A 17596-nucleotide genomic window follows, 5' to 3' on the forward strand; every position below is an offset into this window, starting at 1 on the left:
CTTCAGGGTTGGGAAAGAGCTTGAAGAGCTGTAAGAGCTATAATCGTTACTTCCATTATCTAAAAAAATGCTTGATTGTTTTTTGTTTTTGTGTTGTTAATTCTAACAACCTCAAGTCTGATTTTAGCGAAGATAGAGAAGACCTTTCGTCATTATTAAGTTCTTTCAAGTTAATCAGGTTGTCAATGAAAATTAAGGCTGCGTGTGGTGTGATTTCCTCTGGGTCAATTTCTTGAACCTCATCTTCACTTTCCAGTTCAGATTTTGGGTTTTCTTCATTTTCAGATTCTTTACAGTATTCAAATACTCGCCAACACATTTACTCACGGAGCTTACTTTCCAGTCAACTTCATCGGAATTTATGTCAACTCCTGGGTAAAGGAAAAACTGAATCTTTGTAAACAAAATTTGGAAGAAAAAAAACAAAAAAGGCTTGAAATAAATAGTTTAAAATCACTTATTTGTATTTATGGTAGCCGAAATGCACAAAAATATCGCAAAGCTAGGTTTGCGCTTCGTAAATGCTTTAAAATCTATATTTACGCCCAGTAAAACCTGGGTTTTATGCTTTAAACTTAGGTTTACACCCCGTAAACTTGGGTTTATGCTTTAAAACCTAGGTTAGGCCCCGTAAACCTAGGTTTATACTTTAAAACTTGGGTTTGCGCTTTTTAAACCTAGGTTTGTGGTTTAACTACGTGAGTTGTTTTGAACAATAGCATATATTCCTCTAACATCAACTCATACTAGTCATAAGAACGAAGAAGAGACTGGATGGTATGATCTGGTGGTCCTTTTGCGGGAGGCTAGGAACCTTTAGTTTTGTACTATTTGTTCGTGTTACCTATTATATCGTGTTACCATAGATAAAAAAGACTGGATGCGAAAGCATCCACCGGAGGGGGCCTTAAAATATCTGTTCTGAAGCACATTCCAGCTGGATGTGGCGCGCGGGCTGTTCTTAGCAAACTAAAGAAAAAAGTCTGCTCGAAAATTATGATTTGTTCTACTGAAGATTGGGACCAGCTGAAAAAATATGATCTGTTCTACTGAAGATTTGGACCAGCTGGAAAAATATAATCTGTACTTATGAAAAAATAGTTTCCAAAAAATAAGGTGTCTAAGAATTTCCTATCTGTTCTGAGGAAATTTCAAAAAAGTCTTTGAGATCTTTTCTTTTCCTTTTAAATGTGGTGTGGTTGCCTGGAGTGGCATCTGTTCTAAGGCATTTTGCAGTAGTGTAGATCAATGAAGTATAAGCCCGAAGTGCTAGAAGTCAATCTCTTTGGTAGGATTTGAAGCCAACAAATCCTACCAAAGTTGGGCGGCCTTGAGCGACCCGCCTGGTTTTTACACAAATGACAGATTGAAACTAAAATTTACCGCTTAATTTTGAAAAATATATCACTCGAAAACAAAGGAATTGCTAGATTCAATCCGTCATCAAAAATACGGCGCATATTTTAAGGCTTCAATTTTTCTTGCCTGAGAAAGGTTAGAGATTGACCTCTAGCCCTTCGGGCTTGAAACTCAATGGTGTAGATACCGATTGCATTGCTACCGACAGTCAAGAACACCTTCAAATTAGCCTATCATAGGCTGATTAGCCTATCATAGGCTATTTAGACTATTTCATATAGGCTATTTAGCCGAAAATCGATAAAAACCTTGATTTCCGACGAAATATAAATAGTCGCGTCTATTTTTCACCATTACTTCATTGTCTAAAGCCAAAAGAATCCTTTTCACTTAAACTGATATAACATTCAATTTTGGAAACATAATTATGAATAAATTTATTATCCATCGGCTAACTAACCGATTATAGGCTAATTTTCTGATAATGAAGTGCCGTGTACAAAAACACATGTTTGTTAAAAAAAATTTTTTTACCCTGCGCATGCACACGCATGCACAGTACCAAAAAGTGGAATATTTCCTAAACCAAAATTGACCCAAAGTCAAAATTTGTCATGAACATTTCTCTGACAATGAGAAACCATGTATTCCATAGAGAAGACGAATTGAAAAAAAAGAATATACATTTTAAGGAAAACTTTTAAAAGTTGTACCCATAAAACTTACTTTTCTTTCCTACAAAGGTTTTGCCCTAAAGAAGAGGGTACTTGGGCCTCAGTTAGCAGGCTTATGCTCATCCTCTAGCGAAAAGAGTTCCTTATAGGAAGTATATATTTAGAGGTCTGCGAACCAGAGCATCCCCCCAGAGGCTGGCGTGAATGAGCCTTTTTTTTTTCGTGAATACGTGAGTTTTTTTGGCGCGTGAATTCGTGAATTGATTCGATTTCTAAACGATGACATGTGCCGCCACGATCGGCACAAACCATGGTTGCACTCTAAATTGAGGCAGGGTATTCTTCGAGTTCAGAAAGTGCTAGTTGCTGCTTTCGAGTTAAGAAGTTGGCAAGTTGTTATGAAATTTACGGCAACCGAAAATTTCGAAATTAAATTAATGTAGCTCAAAAGTACAAATTTCAAATTAGCAAGTACCAGCCAGTAGTAACTTCCCAACTCGAAAGTAGCAACTAGCAACTTCTCGACTATAGAATTGTTCCCTAACTCCAATAAATCTAAATTGGAAATTAGATCGTTCGTCTGATATACTAGGCTAATGACAGTTGAAAACGAATTTTCAACAGGGTATCCCTTACTCCTTATTTCATCAACAATTTTTGCAGTTGAAATACCTTTCCTCACGAAATAGGCCCAAAATGAAATGTAAAAGTTTTCGGTGACGGTATTTGGAGTTACTTGTGTCCGGTATTCCAGTATTTCGGGAAAAAATTGCCGGTATTTCGGTATTCAGTACCCCTTGAACCCCCCTCACCAAAAAAAAAGTTAGTGGTACTTAGGCAAAAAGGGTTAAGGAGAATAAGCCGCTGGTCAGGTACCTTTTTCAACTCGATAAGTCCCAGATAGGGTCGTAAAAACGCAAAAACAACAAAATAGAAAAATCAGTTCCTCGTAGCGTATCTTTTAGTCTGAATCGCAGACCTCTATATAGCATAAGAAACTTTTTTCGCTAGAGGATGAGCAGAGAAGCCTAAGTATCTTAGTTTGAGGGAACTTGGAAAAATATAGAAAATTAAAAAAAAAATTCGGAATTTTTGTCCCATTTAGAGTCACGTAGGGTCCATTTTTCGAATTTTAACGGAACACCCCGGGTAGGGTACTACCACCCCCTGGGACATGCCATGGGTCGGACTATATGACTGCCCCCTGGCCTATTTTGTTCTCGCAAAGAAGTTATTAAATATCAAAATCCAAATTGGAAAACACTTTTTAAAAATCCATCTGGAGGGAACACTTTGTCATTTCAATGCCAACTTTTTTGGTGTAAATACTTTATCTAAATGATTCATAACAACACAGACTTTCCTCTAAAAGTTTTCACAGTGTCAAATGGATGTATCCATGGACCTTAAAAAAAATTGATGACAAATACACTAGACATGCGGTATGGAAAGGGCTGATGGGGCTATACTTTTTATGAAGAAATAATTCTGCTTCTTAGAGTAACGTGTATCTGTCACAACCTTACAAGGAGAGACATCTAACTGCCCTAAAGAACGGACTTTGTAGGCGAAAGAGCATCGATAGTGGGAAAGGGCGAGGATTTTCACATTCATTGCTGTCTTGTATTTCTGAATAAAAATTAATAGAAATATTCATTCTATAAATAAAGACAAGAAAACAATTCGGATTGTGATATCTTAATCAGTACCGAATGGGTACCCACCAAACATTTTCACTTCCTTGTCAGAAAATCTGTAACAGCGGCAGATCCTTTACAAAATTTAACCAAGAGGTCAACTGAGTATGATGGTTTAAAAGGAATATCCGATTTTCAGACAACAGGACCAACAGAAGTTTGCTTCGTGAAAAGCAGATAATATCCTTCAAAATGGAGAAAAGTTTCTCAAGTATCAAAAAAGTGCCAGCAACACTTTTTTTCTTACAATAAAAGGAATTCCATTCTATAAAAATTGAATAAAACTGGCCATGATAATTCTTATGTACAACACAATTAACTGTCACCTCTTCCACCATTCATAATTACGTAATCTCTTTATTATTGGACGATGTAATGTTTTTACTTAACTGACTGGACATTAAATTGCTATAGTCAGCAGGCGATTGAACAGGAGTTGTGTTATTGGAATCAAAACTGTTCTTACTGTTCTCTTCACTATTCGTCGCCAACGCTGACAGTGAAAGTCCACTTAATTTCTGTTTCAACGAACGTCTTTTGGCCAGTCGTGAATTACCAGGTGGTGAGAGGCCGAACTTTGGAGGAGTGCTCCATCGGGATATAATACCATGATTGCTCTGCTCTTCCTCGTCTTGACTATTCTGTCGTTCGGAGATGATTCTTCGATAAGCGACCGCTTCGGACGTCACAGTGCTCAAATGGTGTGCAACTCCCTCGCTGTGTGAGAAAAAAGTCTTTCTATATATTCAAAAAAACAATAGTCTCCTTAACTGGAATCTTTCTTAAACTCGAATAATTTTCCAATCCCTTCAGGTAACAAACCCGTACAAGCAAGATATTTAGACATGAACATATAAACGACTGGACATCTATCTTTTATTGTCTCTTTGAAGCGAGCTTCGTTGCCGCCTGTATTTCAAAATTGGTATGAAAAATCTGACAATATTCCGTCATAATTTTATTTCTTTGAATTATTTAGGTAAAAGGATGGATAGAGCTCCTAATGCACAAAATAAATACTCCAATAATTTTTTTTAAGACTTGAAAAAAAAAGCTTGCCAAAGTTGGGAGCCTGTGTCATAAGAATACTTGAATTAGAATGTGACACTCTCTGATATTATTCGACACTTTTAAGTAAATTTAGAAATATTAGTCGGAGTTTTGACAAGCTGATGATGATTTTACCTCTGTTATCTTTGTTATGATATAGATAAAAGACTTGAGAAGAGTATAACAACAGAGACTTTTGTCGAAGTTTTGACGTTGTTAGCAAGGTATTCCCAAGTGGTATACCATCAAAATCTATTGTTTCGTTTTATGCTTTTAACGAGGCGGCAACGAAGCTAGCAGCCCTTTCTACAAAAATACAAAGGAGACGGATGTCCAATCGTTTATATGTTCATGCTTCAGGTAACAAACCCGTATGAGCAAGATATTTAGTAGATTGCGCAAATTTCAGTTCTCTATAATGCATGTTTGACTCGAGTTATGCGGACTCTAGCGTACATCATTAATGATTAGCAATTAAATTACACATGATCACTTATTGCTAATTTGATAGACATGGTCTAGAGCTAATATTAATGAGCTGTCTTATATTCTGAAAGCTGTCACAAATTCCCCCCCCCCCCATACGCTAATAAGACGTACCCGAAGCAAAAATAAAATAATGAGCTCGCTAATAATGATTTTCTCTATTTCAAAGACATGAAAACTTGTGAAAAAATTCGAAAATAATGTTTTGTGCATTAGGAGTAATGTTAAAGCTCTATCAATCCTTTTACCTAAATAATTCAAAGAAATAAAATTATGGCGGAATATTGTCGGATTTTTCATACCAATGGTTTTCCGAGTTTTTTCTCAAGAAAGAAGTTGCTTACCTCAGCAAAACATCTGGTGTGTTCAAGAAATTATTGCTGGCCTGAATAAATGGAAGAAGAAAAGGAGTAAAAGCTTTAAGTGAAACAATGGTTCAACGAATGATATACTCCCAAATACTGGCCTCGTGCAAACTAAAATTCAAAACTGTATTTCATTACCATGAGAAGCCAGGGATGGTTGAGCACATCTTCCACTGAATATCGTTTAGAAGCTTCTTTCACCAAAAGATGAGATATCAGGTCTTTTGCTTCCGTCGACACATTTTCCCATTCTGTTGGTGGAAAAGTGAAGTTGGCATCCAGGATACTGTGCCATAGTGTGGATTGGCACGTACGACATGAACCACCGTTCTGCCAATCACAGCTCTCGTTGCAATTACCTTCGAAAGGAGGCTTCCCACTCAACATGATAAACCTAAAAATGAAAAAAAAGAATAATTGGAGAAAGTTGGAAAAAGGTTAGTGGTAAACCCAACCAGATCCATTTGCAAAGCATACATTTATGAGGCAGTTTGCTTAAAATCAATACAGTTTTAGGTTGTGAATCGTTTTTAAAGTATTGTGTTCTGGCTGTGAAATTTCGCAGGAAAATGCCATAAATATAATTTCCTGAGGAAAATTGTGTAATTCATGAGAAAAATGTGTGTTTTTGAGGGGAAGTATTATGACTTTCACAAAGAAATAAATAAAAGAAAACATGTACAGTTGAACTCATGTAATTCGCATTCTCAAGGGACCTAGAATTTTGTTCGAATTAGATGAGTTTCGAACTAAATGAGTTTTCATATTTTTGACCTGATCTGATGAAAAAAGACTTTCCCAGGTTTACTTTTGAACAATTTTGTATTTTCGAGCTAGAATAATGAAATACTAGTATAGTATAAATAATCTTGATACAGACATATCTTGACATTTGAAAAGTCAATTGATAATTTTTCAAAAAAGTCTTTGATTGTCGATTGTTTCATTTTCTGCTCTCGTTCCTTGGAAATCTCCTCGGAGATCTTCTGAATCAGTGGGATGATGTTCGATGATTCAAAAAGGTTCATCTTTTTGAGAGTGTCAATAGCCTCGTCAATCAAATAATCAAATTTGAATTACATGATTAAAATTTCTAGATGGGACCTGAAATTCTGTTCGATTTAAATGATTTTTCGAATTACATGGGTTCGAATTAGGTGAGTATTCGAATTATAGGAGTTCGAATTACATGAGTTCAACTGTATAAACAAATTTCTGCGACCTCGATAACTATAAGTGGAACTGAAGAATATTTCATAACATAAGCAAACACTTATAACTAGTATTTCAGTATTTCAGGAGCGACCACAAACTGGTCATTTCAGTAGAGAATAACAAGAATAACACGACCATAACAAGAAGTAATTTGTGGAAAACCGACATATTATCTTAATAAAGTATTGTTTTGCCAACGGTCAAATATATTGATTAGAAAAAAGTCATTAACTTTCACAGTGGCGTCATGCACTGCTAAGAGAAAGAAAAGACGCTGATATTTGAGCTATCTATCTGTCTAACAGATAGACCTTTCTCATAACAAATAAATAAAGACAAAACAAGTTCACAACAGGTTTTACGCAGGTCTATCAAACGAACGATTACTAGTAAGGTAGAGCTAGACCACTAGTACATGAAAGATGAGATGAGACAGACTTTAAACCGATTAACACATTTCGAAATGTTGACAAAAACTTCTCAAGGACACGCATGCAATTTTGGAATGTTTAAAAATAAAAACCTTTCTTGTCAGGAATTTAACAGGCTACGATGACCTTTAGATCTCAAAACCGGACACTTGTTGATGGATGGGAGAGCATACAGTGTCTACTTATTCCCGATTATTTCCTTTCTTCGCAAATTCTACTTCTGCAGGGCAGACAGTGGAAACTTGATGAAAAGATTAGATTAAAAAATGAATTATAATATCACCATCTTTTTTAATAAGGCACAGCTTTTTGTGAATTATCCGACTCAAAAACTCTATACTACAGTATATGGCCCCCCAAATGGAGACTGCCCCCAAAACGGAGGTCGTCATTAAAATGAGGATTCTGACTTGTAGATTTATCAGAATTAAACGACTTTTGTTTATTTTGAAAGAATGATGGTTATACTTAAAAATGAAAATATTTTTGATGGTTTGAGACAGATTCAAAATATGCGTCTGTAGATAAAAATTGATAAAAATTGCATATAACTCACCCTAGCTCCTTGGATATTGAAAATAAGTTATGAAAATGGGGTATAGGAAACTTTCTACACATAATGCTGTTCAGAAAATGCAGATATATCTGTGACTTTAGAGGATGGATAAAAGATATAACATCTTAAAGGTCAACCAGTATTTTGGGGCCCTATCATCAGCATTGATAAAACCGAGAATTCTAAATATGAGAAACAGCAAAAAATCTTGGAATTCCATTCCTATCAGCATGAGTTAATAGTTTATAACAAAAAATTAATATTATATATAAAATTTTTCGCTACCTTTAAAGCTTAACATTTTCAGTTTTAGTTAAGCTTTTTTCTAAAATTTTCACAGCTTTTTCCGTACATGAATGGAACTTTTTTCAAAAGAGATTGGTTTTCAGAAACTTGATTAAGACGTTGTTAAATCAAAATTGTCATTTTGAAAATTTCTAAATTTTCAGTTTGGACTTTACAATATCGAAAATCTTGAGAAATTTGATAAAAATCATAAATTTTACATCCATCAGGTCGTAAATTTAAGGGAAAACACAAATATGTTCACAGTTTTTCCTCTTTTTACCACTGGGCTTACTAATTTGATTTTAACAACATCTACGTTTTGGGGGCCCCAAACCTGCGTTTTAACGACCAGGGGTATACTGTTAAGATTTTATCAAACAAATTTGTGCCCAAAACCCTCCAAATCACATTTCCAAACTATGGTCGAAATTTTGTATTCATATCTTAAAGATATCTCGAAAAATCGCTAAAATTGCAAACCTCCGTTTTGGGGGCCATTAGAAAAAAGCTACCTATCTTTAAGCGATTGAAAAATATTGTTGAAATGGAAAATTTTACTTTTTGTAAAACCTCTTTTCCTCTAGATTTGAGAGAAATTTCAAATTTGATCGACGTTTTGGGCCACATACTGTATACTGTTTTATAGTTTTCAATTTTTAACCATGTTGAATACATTGCGGCTGGGAACATCCTTTCCTCGGAAATTCCATTTTAATATTAAAGACTTACATGGTGAGATACCAGAGGTGGGGAAAAAACAAGAGAAGTTACGGGAAAAACCTTTGTCGATGTCAAACTGACATAACGACCTGCTACATCAGCAGAAATATACCTTTAAGGAAGGAGCCTGAATGTGAAGACACAATACCAAATGAAAGATGTTCAGAGGACTTTACCCTCTTTCTCGTGATTCCTCCTGATCGACAAAAATGAGGATTGAGCAGTTTCTAGAGAAAGCTCAGCATGGCGCACTATGTGACCAGTATCTTGAAAACATCTTTCAGTGAAAAGATATCCGGTGTCATGATAAGACTTCCCTTTTTTAACTTTGTCCTGACATGGATCTCAAAAAAACCAAACACTTAGAAGGGTCAGATTTCACCAAAAAATGACCGATCAAATTTATCCAAAAAACAAGTTTTGGAGGTAGAAAGTCAGACACTGCAAATAAGTGTTTTTAAAATGATGATTTCGTTTCTAGGGAAATGACTATAAAAACATGAGTTATCACTCTTTTTCTGCAAATGATGGTGTGAAAATCAGAGGAATTAAAATGATTTAATTTAAAAAATAAATTCCAAATAAGGTCAGGTAACATTTCACAGAACTCTAGAGTAATTAGTAATTAGTAAATTATTTGACGCTCATATGACCCATTAAAATTCTTCTCATGATAAAAATAACCCTTTGTAAACCCTTAATAAACATAGAGTCATTCGAAAAATTTGAAAGCTTTTTGAACTAGACCTTATTTTTGTTTTGTTTTGGGACCAATCCCAGTTGATGACGTCACTAATTATCTTTTGGTGATTACGGGGAAAGTTCGTAGGAAAGAGCAATATTGAGAAGCGTGATGAATTTTTCTTCGATTAAAGAATGCAAGAACATTTTATTCAACTTCCTTACTCCAAAGAAAGCGATTCTTTGAAGAAATGTTGAAACATGTATTTGGTAAGTTATATAATGTAGAGTTAATGACTTTGCATATCAGTACCAATGAACAATAGAGTCTTTTTATCACAACTAGTAAAAAATCTTTGCTTTCAACTTCAATTCAACTTCCTTACTCCAAAGAAAGCGATTCTTTGAAGAAATGTTCAAACATGTATTTGGTAAGTTATATAATGTAGAGTTAATGACTTTGCATATCGGTACCAATGAACAATAGAGTCCTTTTATCACAACTAGTAAAAAAATTTGGCCTTTCCGTGAAATGAAGGTTAGTGGACAGGGCTGAAAGATTCAAATTACTTGTTAAAACTGATGACTAAAGTACAAATTAAAAAAGAAACTGCCAAAATTGATACAAATCATAGAATTACATATTTTTAAATAAAACCTGGCACGTCAATTAAGAAGGCAAAAGAGGTCATTGGTCTGGTCCACATACTAGTAAGAAGAGAAGAGAGAATACTAGTGAAACTGTTCCATCACTCTTTTAATGAGATTTATGTGTTTAAGGAGCTTTATTAATGATCAACACGTAGACAATAAATTGCTTTATTCAAATCAAAGAACTAATTTATCATTATCGAAGAAAGAGAGTTTTAAACGAAGCAATTAAACAAAAATGCACGATTGTTCTAATCCTGCCTTTAATTGCAAACTGAATCGCATCATTTGAAGTTTCCTGCTCTGCAAAAGGTGGAAAGGTGCCAATTTCTAAATTACTTTAATATACCACGACGTGAAGAGCTTTAAAGGTTTATAATAGAACAGTAACAGACATGTAATCCCGCCAAGCAAAACAATAAGTAAGGCTTTATTAAAAGAAAGACTCGGTAACCATGATTTACTATTGATGAATAACCACTCTAGCCATTCCCCAATCTAATGATGATCCAATTTCTTAGGTTTCATAGCTCTCGAAAAATTAATCAGTAGAAAATGTGTCAACAGAACCATTTTCCTTTTAAGTGACAAGCTCTTTAATTCATATAAGAACGTTGTAGACAAGTTATAGACAAGTTATCGCGTAGCCACGAAATTTGGTTCGGTAGGCAGGCGAGATCGAAAAAGACTTGACCTTTTTAGGAGAAGTTTTTTGGATAAAATCTTTCTCGTAACTTGAGTAAATTTTTGCTCTTCACATTCTATTAGGAAAACTTTCATGCATTTAAATGACAAATGGAATTTCCAAGAGTTGCTTTTAATTCGTCAGATGACGTTCTGAACTGCCAAGAATTCAAAAGAGATGAGGATGGAGAACGGACGGCACCAAACGAATAATGGGAAAGCGAAGAAGATGTTAAACAGTGATATAGTTATTGAGTTATGTAGTTATTGTGATCAGCATGACTTGCCCATCAACTTTCTGCTACTTTTCATTACACCGCACTTTGGAAAGGACGGACAAAAGAAAAACCTTGAGCGTGCACGGAAACACGATGAGTAGAAATGAGAAATACATGCTGTCTGAAAGGAAACTTACCTGTTAGTCAGATATTAGTAAAGTTAAGTAAATCGGTAAAATCACGACGACGAACGAAAATTTAACAGGCTAGTGAGCTTCAACCAATCAAATTTCGTATTTTCACCAGCCTATTAAATTTTTCGTCCGTCGTCGTGATTGTCCTGGTATGGTTAACCTCATTATTGCTACGGTACACGTTTTTTTAAAAGAACATCCAAAATTTTTGAAGCATTCAGATGTTCTTAACCTTTTGAGTTTCAAGCCTAAATAAGTTCTTAGTATGTTATTATTTCCGCCAATTTTTGAGTATTTTTGCCCATTTTACTAAAAAATTGGGTGTTTCAGAGAACGCAAAGCGTTAAAATGTTCTTGTTCTTCATATTTTCGTAGCAATCGACGCCTTGTGTTCTTATATAGTTTGTTCTTATATAAAACGCGTACCAGCAGTTTTGTATTTTCCACTTTTAGAGAGGTACACAGAGCGGGACATCCAGAATGAGATTTGTTGACACCTTTCGACAAGATGGCGATCAGTTAATAACGAATAGCCCATCCATCCCTTTCAAATAAAATGACGTCAACAACAAACTGACTGTTTTCAACATTCTATGAACTTCTTTTGTAATCATTGTCGAAAACATGCCACTTCTTTATTAGGAACATTCAAGTTCCATTTGTAGTTGATTCAAAACCAAGGAGATAAAGGTACTTGCTCCAAACATTGCAAATAGCCAAGGTCGAAACAAGTTGTTCATATCTACTAGTCTTTTCACAATGTCGATTGCTCCATTCAGGAGGAAAAAATAAATTTGTTTATTTGTCGAGTGAAAAAGAAAATGCAAATGATGGCAAGGGACTTTGAGTCGGAATTTTTCAGAATATTTCAAAGTGAAAGAGGAACGTTTCTTAAACTAAACCCTTTTCATCAAAACATTATGAATGGACTGAGAAAGCCCACAGAGAAAAGATAACAAGAAAAGACGTTCAAACATTCCCCTCTTTCACGTGAACAAATCATGATGTATTATTACTTAATCGTGTCGAAAAAAACTGACCAATCAATGGACATGAAAATTCTCATCAATTATTGATATAAAATCGTCGTCAGTTAAAAAGAAGTTCATTCAACGGATCAGACTAGCAAAGAAGCGAGAAGAAGAAGCAACACAAGACAAAACACACATTACAAGAAATAATGATGTTTTTCAAGAATTCCACCAACGCCAATACTTTTTTGAACACTGGAAACAACAACAATAACAAGATGAACATGATGACCAAGACCAACTCCTCCTCCACCACCACCTCCAAACAAAGTAACAACACAGCCAACAAATCGTTGCAGTGGAAAACCAAACCTTTGGTCGTCAGCACCAAAAAATGAAGAGAGATGTTTGGTTTTGATTTAAAAGAAATGGATAATCATGAAAAAAATCAGCAACACAACGATTGAAGTTCTTCAACGGTGAGCAAATCAACGGACTCATTGACAGATCTAAATTGATTGGCATCATCTACAAACAAAATTAAATTGACTTTGATCGAAATGAAAGCTTAATCATTTGGAGAACATGAAATTAAACAGAAGAAAATGAAGATGAGAATTGAGCGGCATGATTTTGTGATGAACATTACACATTATTATGATTATGATTAGTTGCAAAATGTTTATGATGAGCGCATCAAAATATGAATGAGATATTTACTATTGAACTATTCAGTCAAGTCGAAAGTTCATTCTGATAACAACATCAATGGCATACATAATTTAACACATGTTGCTACTGGTTACATATATAGAACAATTTCCTAGTACTATTTCTACGTTTTATTTTTCAGTATTTTTACATAAAAACGAGGCTTTTTATAGCTCTTCCATCCGTTTTTCTTTCTTGTATAGGTAATCGCTTTTTTTATTGTAACCATTTTTAGAACAAGGTGAAAAAGACAATGAATTTACCCATCAATACGTTGATCGTCTGTTATTTTTGTGAAGCCTTTTCCAAAATAAAAACAACAACACTTGAGAGATAGATCAGTTTTCAAGAAAAATAAATATTTAAAAAAAGGATTATTTACACGATGCTCTCGAATGTCTAATGGGAATTGAACACTTTCCATCACACAAAGTATCATTGCTATACATCAGTAATTATATAGTATGTCAAGAAGCGAATTAGTTTTTGAAAAATATCATTTTTGGAAGCAAAAGTTTTTTTTTTACCAGCAAGGATTTCTATCGGAGTATTCCATAGGTGCAGAGAATTAACTTTAAAGTTTCGATTCTTAAATGATTGCCAACTTCCAGGTGATACCTTCTTCTAAACTTTATTTACAATCAATCTTATTCATACAAGTTTTTTATAAATCCTAAATTCAACGTAGATGTTTCTTCCTGTAATAATCTCTAAGTACACGTTTTTTTTTTTATAAGGAACCTTAACTTTGCTCTGAGCCCGGAGTTCCTTATTTTTACAGAGAATTTCAGTCTCAAAGTTCCTTATCGAGTTCCTTACTGCATAGGAAATTTTGAACTTTTTGCCCCTTGAAAGATCAAAATTTGGTCAAATTAGTCCCTATAAAGTACATTATTTTCAAATCCACTTATTCTCAGCCTAAGCAGTTCCTTAACAATTCCTTATTTTTTGAACCATTTTCAGCCTCGAGTTCCTTATAAAATCCTTATAAAAAAACGTGTATCACTTATATTTTAAAATCCTTTTCTAAATCAACTTTTTATTGGATGTGGAATAGCTTGTAGTTATCATCATCATCAGACAAGTAAAGAAAAAAAGGCGTGTATCATTTTTAGGATGTCATTTTTGTAAAAACCGTTAGACTTGTGACGTTTGAATGTTCTTTAGCTACAGGGAATTTAGTCGTGCTATGGCTTTATTAAGTGATAAAAGATTTCAACAGCTTTTAAGGGATTTTGCTGCACGTGAATATTTCCAAATTTGATGAGCACAGCCGCAAAATAATTCTATTTTTACTTCAAATTGATAGATAAATAAGAAGTTTCTGCATCTAACTTTTGTAATTTTTGATCTATAGTTCAAAGTGCAACTGCGAAATTTGCATTCACAAGTGAAATTTAACTTTAGACATAAAAAAAAATTGTTTTGCTGACCACAAAGGAATGTAGAGTCATTTAAAGTTGCATAATAAATCATCTCGATAACTTTCAGCGAAAATTAATCGTAGGATTTAAATACTCGTCTCGTAGTAGCTGTTTTCTAATTGATGGCCTTTGTAAATAGACAATAACTTAATTGCATAAATACAGTCCCCAAATACAGTATTTCAAAACATAGATAATTAGTGGTATTATTTTGAAATGAATCATTTTGAAAGTTCAAATAATGTGATAATGAGATGATGAGATAATGAGATGATGAGATAATGAGATGATTCACTTTAATGAATAAAGGAAGAAGAAGAGGAGAATGACAGTTGATGCATCGTTTGCGTCATCCGCCATCATGAATGACAACAAATGTTATACAAATGAGAAGGAAAGCAATTTTCCATTAACAGATAAACATGCAACAGATAATTAAGAAGAGATCACTGCGTCAAAAGAGATTATGTCAACCCGGAAATGATGGTGAAAGACTTGGTAATGGCTGAGGAGCATCCTACTAAACATGGAAGAACATGGAAGAATATGGAAGGTTCTTTTTATATATCGTTTCCTCTTGAATGAATGAATGCTAAACACAGACATGCATAACCGGAGACATGGATAATTGTGCTACCAGTCTGATGGTCAGCAATTGGAATGAATTGGTTGTGAAGAATAAGCAACATTTTTGGGATTTGTTTGATAATGTATAGATAGAAATAAAGCCAGCCTTTCCAAAACTTTATTACCATGCAGGTGACTTTGCTACAAACTTGAAAAAGTGATTTTTTTGTTATCAAACCTGTGTTAAGTATTGAAAGAATGAGCTACTGTGTATTTTCGCATCAAAGTATGAAAAACTGTTTTGAGCTAAGCAAATCAAAGAGCTTAAACTTTTAATTCAAAAAACCCTTTTAATGTTCATCTCGAGAAAGCGTTTGACGTTCTTAGAAAGTGATCAACACAGTTTATGACGTCACAGAGCGTCAAGTCACCTTTCAAAACATTTCCATATTGCTTTCATTAAGGGAAAGAGATAAAAGTTTTTGACGTGATTATTCATCACCTTATGAAAATTGTAGTGGTATAATCATACGTTCTTTAGAGTCTTTTGGTGTAACGAATAAATACCCCATTACGCCTTATCGATGGGTGTTTCAAATTTAATTTATCTTTAGACTTGATAAAAATGATCAGATGATGAGGAGCAATTAGAGGGATAATTTGAGAAGGTTTTTGACTTCAACCTAAATGATGAGCTAAATCGAATACCATCGCTCAATATTAAATTAGATGCATCAAAACCACCGATTTTCCTCTCCATTGTGTGGCCAACAAGATGGAATTTCAATGATACTCATTAGTGAGCAGTTTTTTTCAACATGCCTGAGGTATTGAGTGCGGACAGTAACATCATTAACATATTCAGACAGACTCCATACTATTGCAAATATCCAGACACACTTAATCAACATCTTGGAACGCCTTTTTAAAATGCATGCAATTAAAGAAAAGACCTCAAATATTTCGCAACATTGTATGAGAGCGTGGAAAGACAAACAAACCTCGCTCGCATGTTGACTCACAAAACAAAAAGACCAGCAGAAAGCAAGTGGTAACAAAATAATCTTTCAACAAATACTTACCACAGAGCAAGTTTAGTATCTCTTTGTTTACTTTTCACAATCAAAAGGTTTACATTACGTTGGTTGACCAAGCAAGTACCACAATGTTGAGTAATCAACTCCCAAAATAAGAATTTCACTACACTACCTTTTTTATAAGAACAAACTTTATATGAACATAAGTCTTCGATTGCCAAAATATTAAGAACAACTTAAGAAAATGCTAAAAAAAGGCCAAAATCTTAAGAACATTTTCAGGCTTACGAAAGCTTCAAAAATTTTGAATGTTCTTATAAAAAAATGTGTACTAGTACATGGAAAGTCTTGGAATGAATTATCAAAAGTGCAAGAGAAGTGGACTTACAGGATGACGCCCAGACTCCACAGATCACAACGTTTGTCGTACGCCGGTGCATCTCCAACGAACGCATCCACAATTTCGGGAGCCATGTATTCCGCTGATCCAACCTGAAATGAACGCAACATAATAATGGAATGGAATGTATGCAATGGGTTGATTATGGGCCAAACTTTGCGTATTTTAAGGATCAGAGCCTTTAGGAGTCCAATTCTGTAAATTGAAATATAAGTGTTCCAATTAAATTCGGCTCGTTTAGGTGGTGAAAAATGGGCTCATTGTTTCAACTAGCTGGATGCGATTTATGACCTTAACGCTGACTTTAGTCATTTTAATGAGGACAGCACCCCTTCAGAGCATTTTTTAGCATTCTCGCCGCTAAAAAACCCCGGATGTTATGGTTGGGTATGTTTCGACATATAGTTGTTGTGATATAGGGATTTGAAGTTACTGGAGTCGTCATGGCACATTAGCCGAATCTGATTGGAACATCAAAAAATACAATTTTCAGAGCTTCATAAAATCCGTACACACTTTTAGACGAGAGCACAGTTTAAAAAAACATTTAGGCTGAAACTTTGGAACAAAATAGGAACATTGTATGAACTCGAACCAGCTTGAGAAATGAAGAGACGAACCAAATTTGTTCAACACTATCTAAATTCATAAAAAATTTCCTGTCGCAGTAATTCTTTTACTTCTCAACTTTAAGATTCGTCTGACTTGAGGGCCAATTTTTGTAACCCAATTTTTTTAACCCAAAAATATCTAACAAGTTATGGTAACCTCCTTACGAGGGAGAAATTGTGATTTGAGCGAAGGAGTCACAGGTAAAATATAGGTGAACGTTAGAAAGAGGAAAGTAACGGTAAGTATGTGTGTCGGAAGTGCTGGAAATCCCAAAGACACGTTCAGACGGTTCTTTAATAGATAAATCTAGGGGGATTTAGGTTGAGTAAGAATATTTAAATGTTTGTACATATTGTCTAATGTCAAGTCAAACATTCTTAAGACTTCGTGTGTCACGGGAAGGTGATGTGTTTAAATAATTCAATGTTTACATCCTTCCCTTTTACAATTTTTTGCCCAGTTAAATCGAAAACACGTGAAAAGAAACGTGATTCTCTCACAACTCAAACTTACATCAGAATGACGTCAAAACGAGCTCAAAAAATACTGAGGGTGAATGTATTCGTAAATAGAGAGGGTTTAATGATTATATAAGCTACTCTATG

General features: G+C 34.5%; 1 protein-coding gene across 1 annotated transcript in view; it reads right to left on the bottom strand.

Annotated features, from left to right (window-relative positions):
• Positions 1 to 3634: 3634 nt before the first annotated feature.
• The window catches only part of LOC136801905 (MAP kinase-interacting serine/threonine-protein kinase 1-like), a 35608-nt gene continuing 21646 nt past the window's right edge, over positions 3635 to 17596 (bottom strand). The window contains exons 11-14 of the mRNA XM_067058585.1: positions 16368 to 16471; positions 5770 to 6025; positions 5611 to 5651; positions 3635 to 4447 (exon numbers count right to left, since the gene is read on the bottom strand). Coding sequence (XP_066914686.1) covers positions 4075 to 4447; positions 5611 to 5651; positions 5770 to 6025; positions 16368 to 16471 — 774 coding nt within the window. The 3' untranslated portion in view covers positions 3635 to 4074. The remainder of the gene's footprint in view (positions 4448 to 5610; positions 5652 to 5769; positions 6026 to 16367; positions 16472 to 17596) is intronic.

This window comes from Clytia hemisphaerica, unplaced genomic scaffold, assembly GCF_902728285.1.
Source record: "Clytia hemisphaerica strain Z4C2 unplaced genomic scaffold, Clytia hemisphaerica genome assembly, whole genome shotgun sequence".
NCBI lineage: Eukaryota > Metazoa > Cnidaria > Hydrozoa > Leptothecata > Clytiidae > Clytia > Clytia hemisphaerica.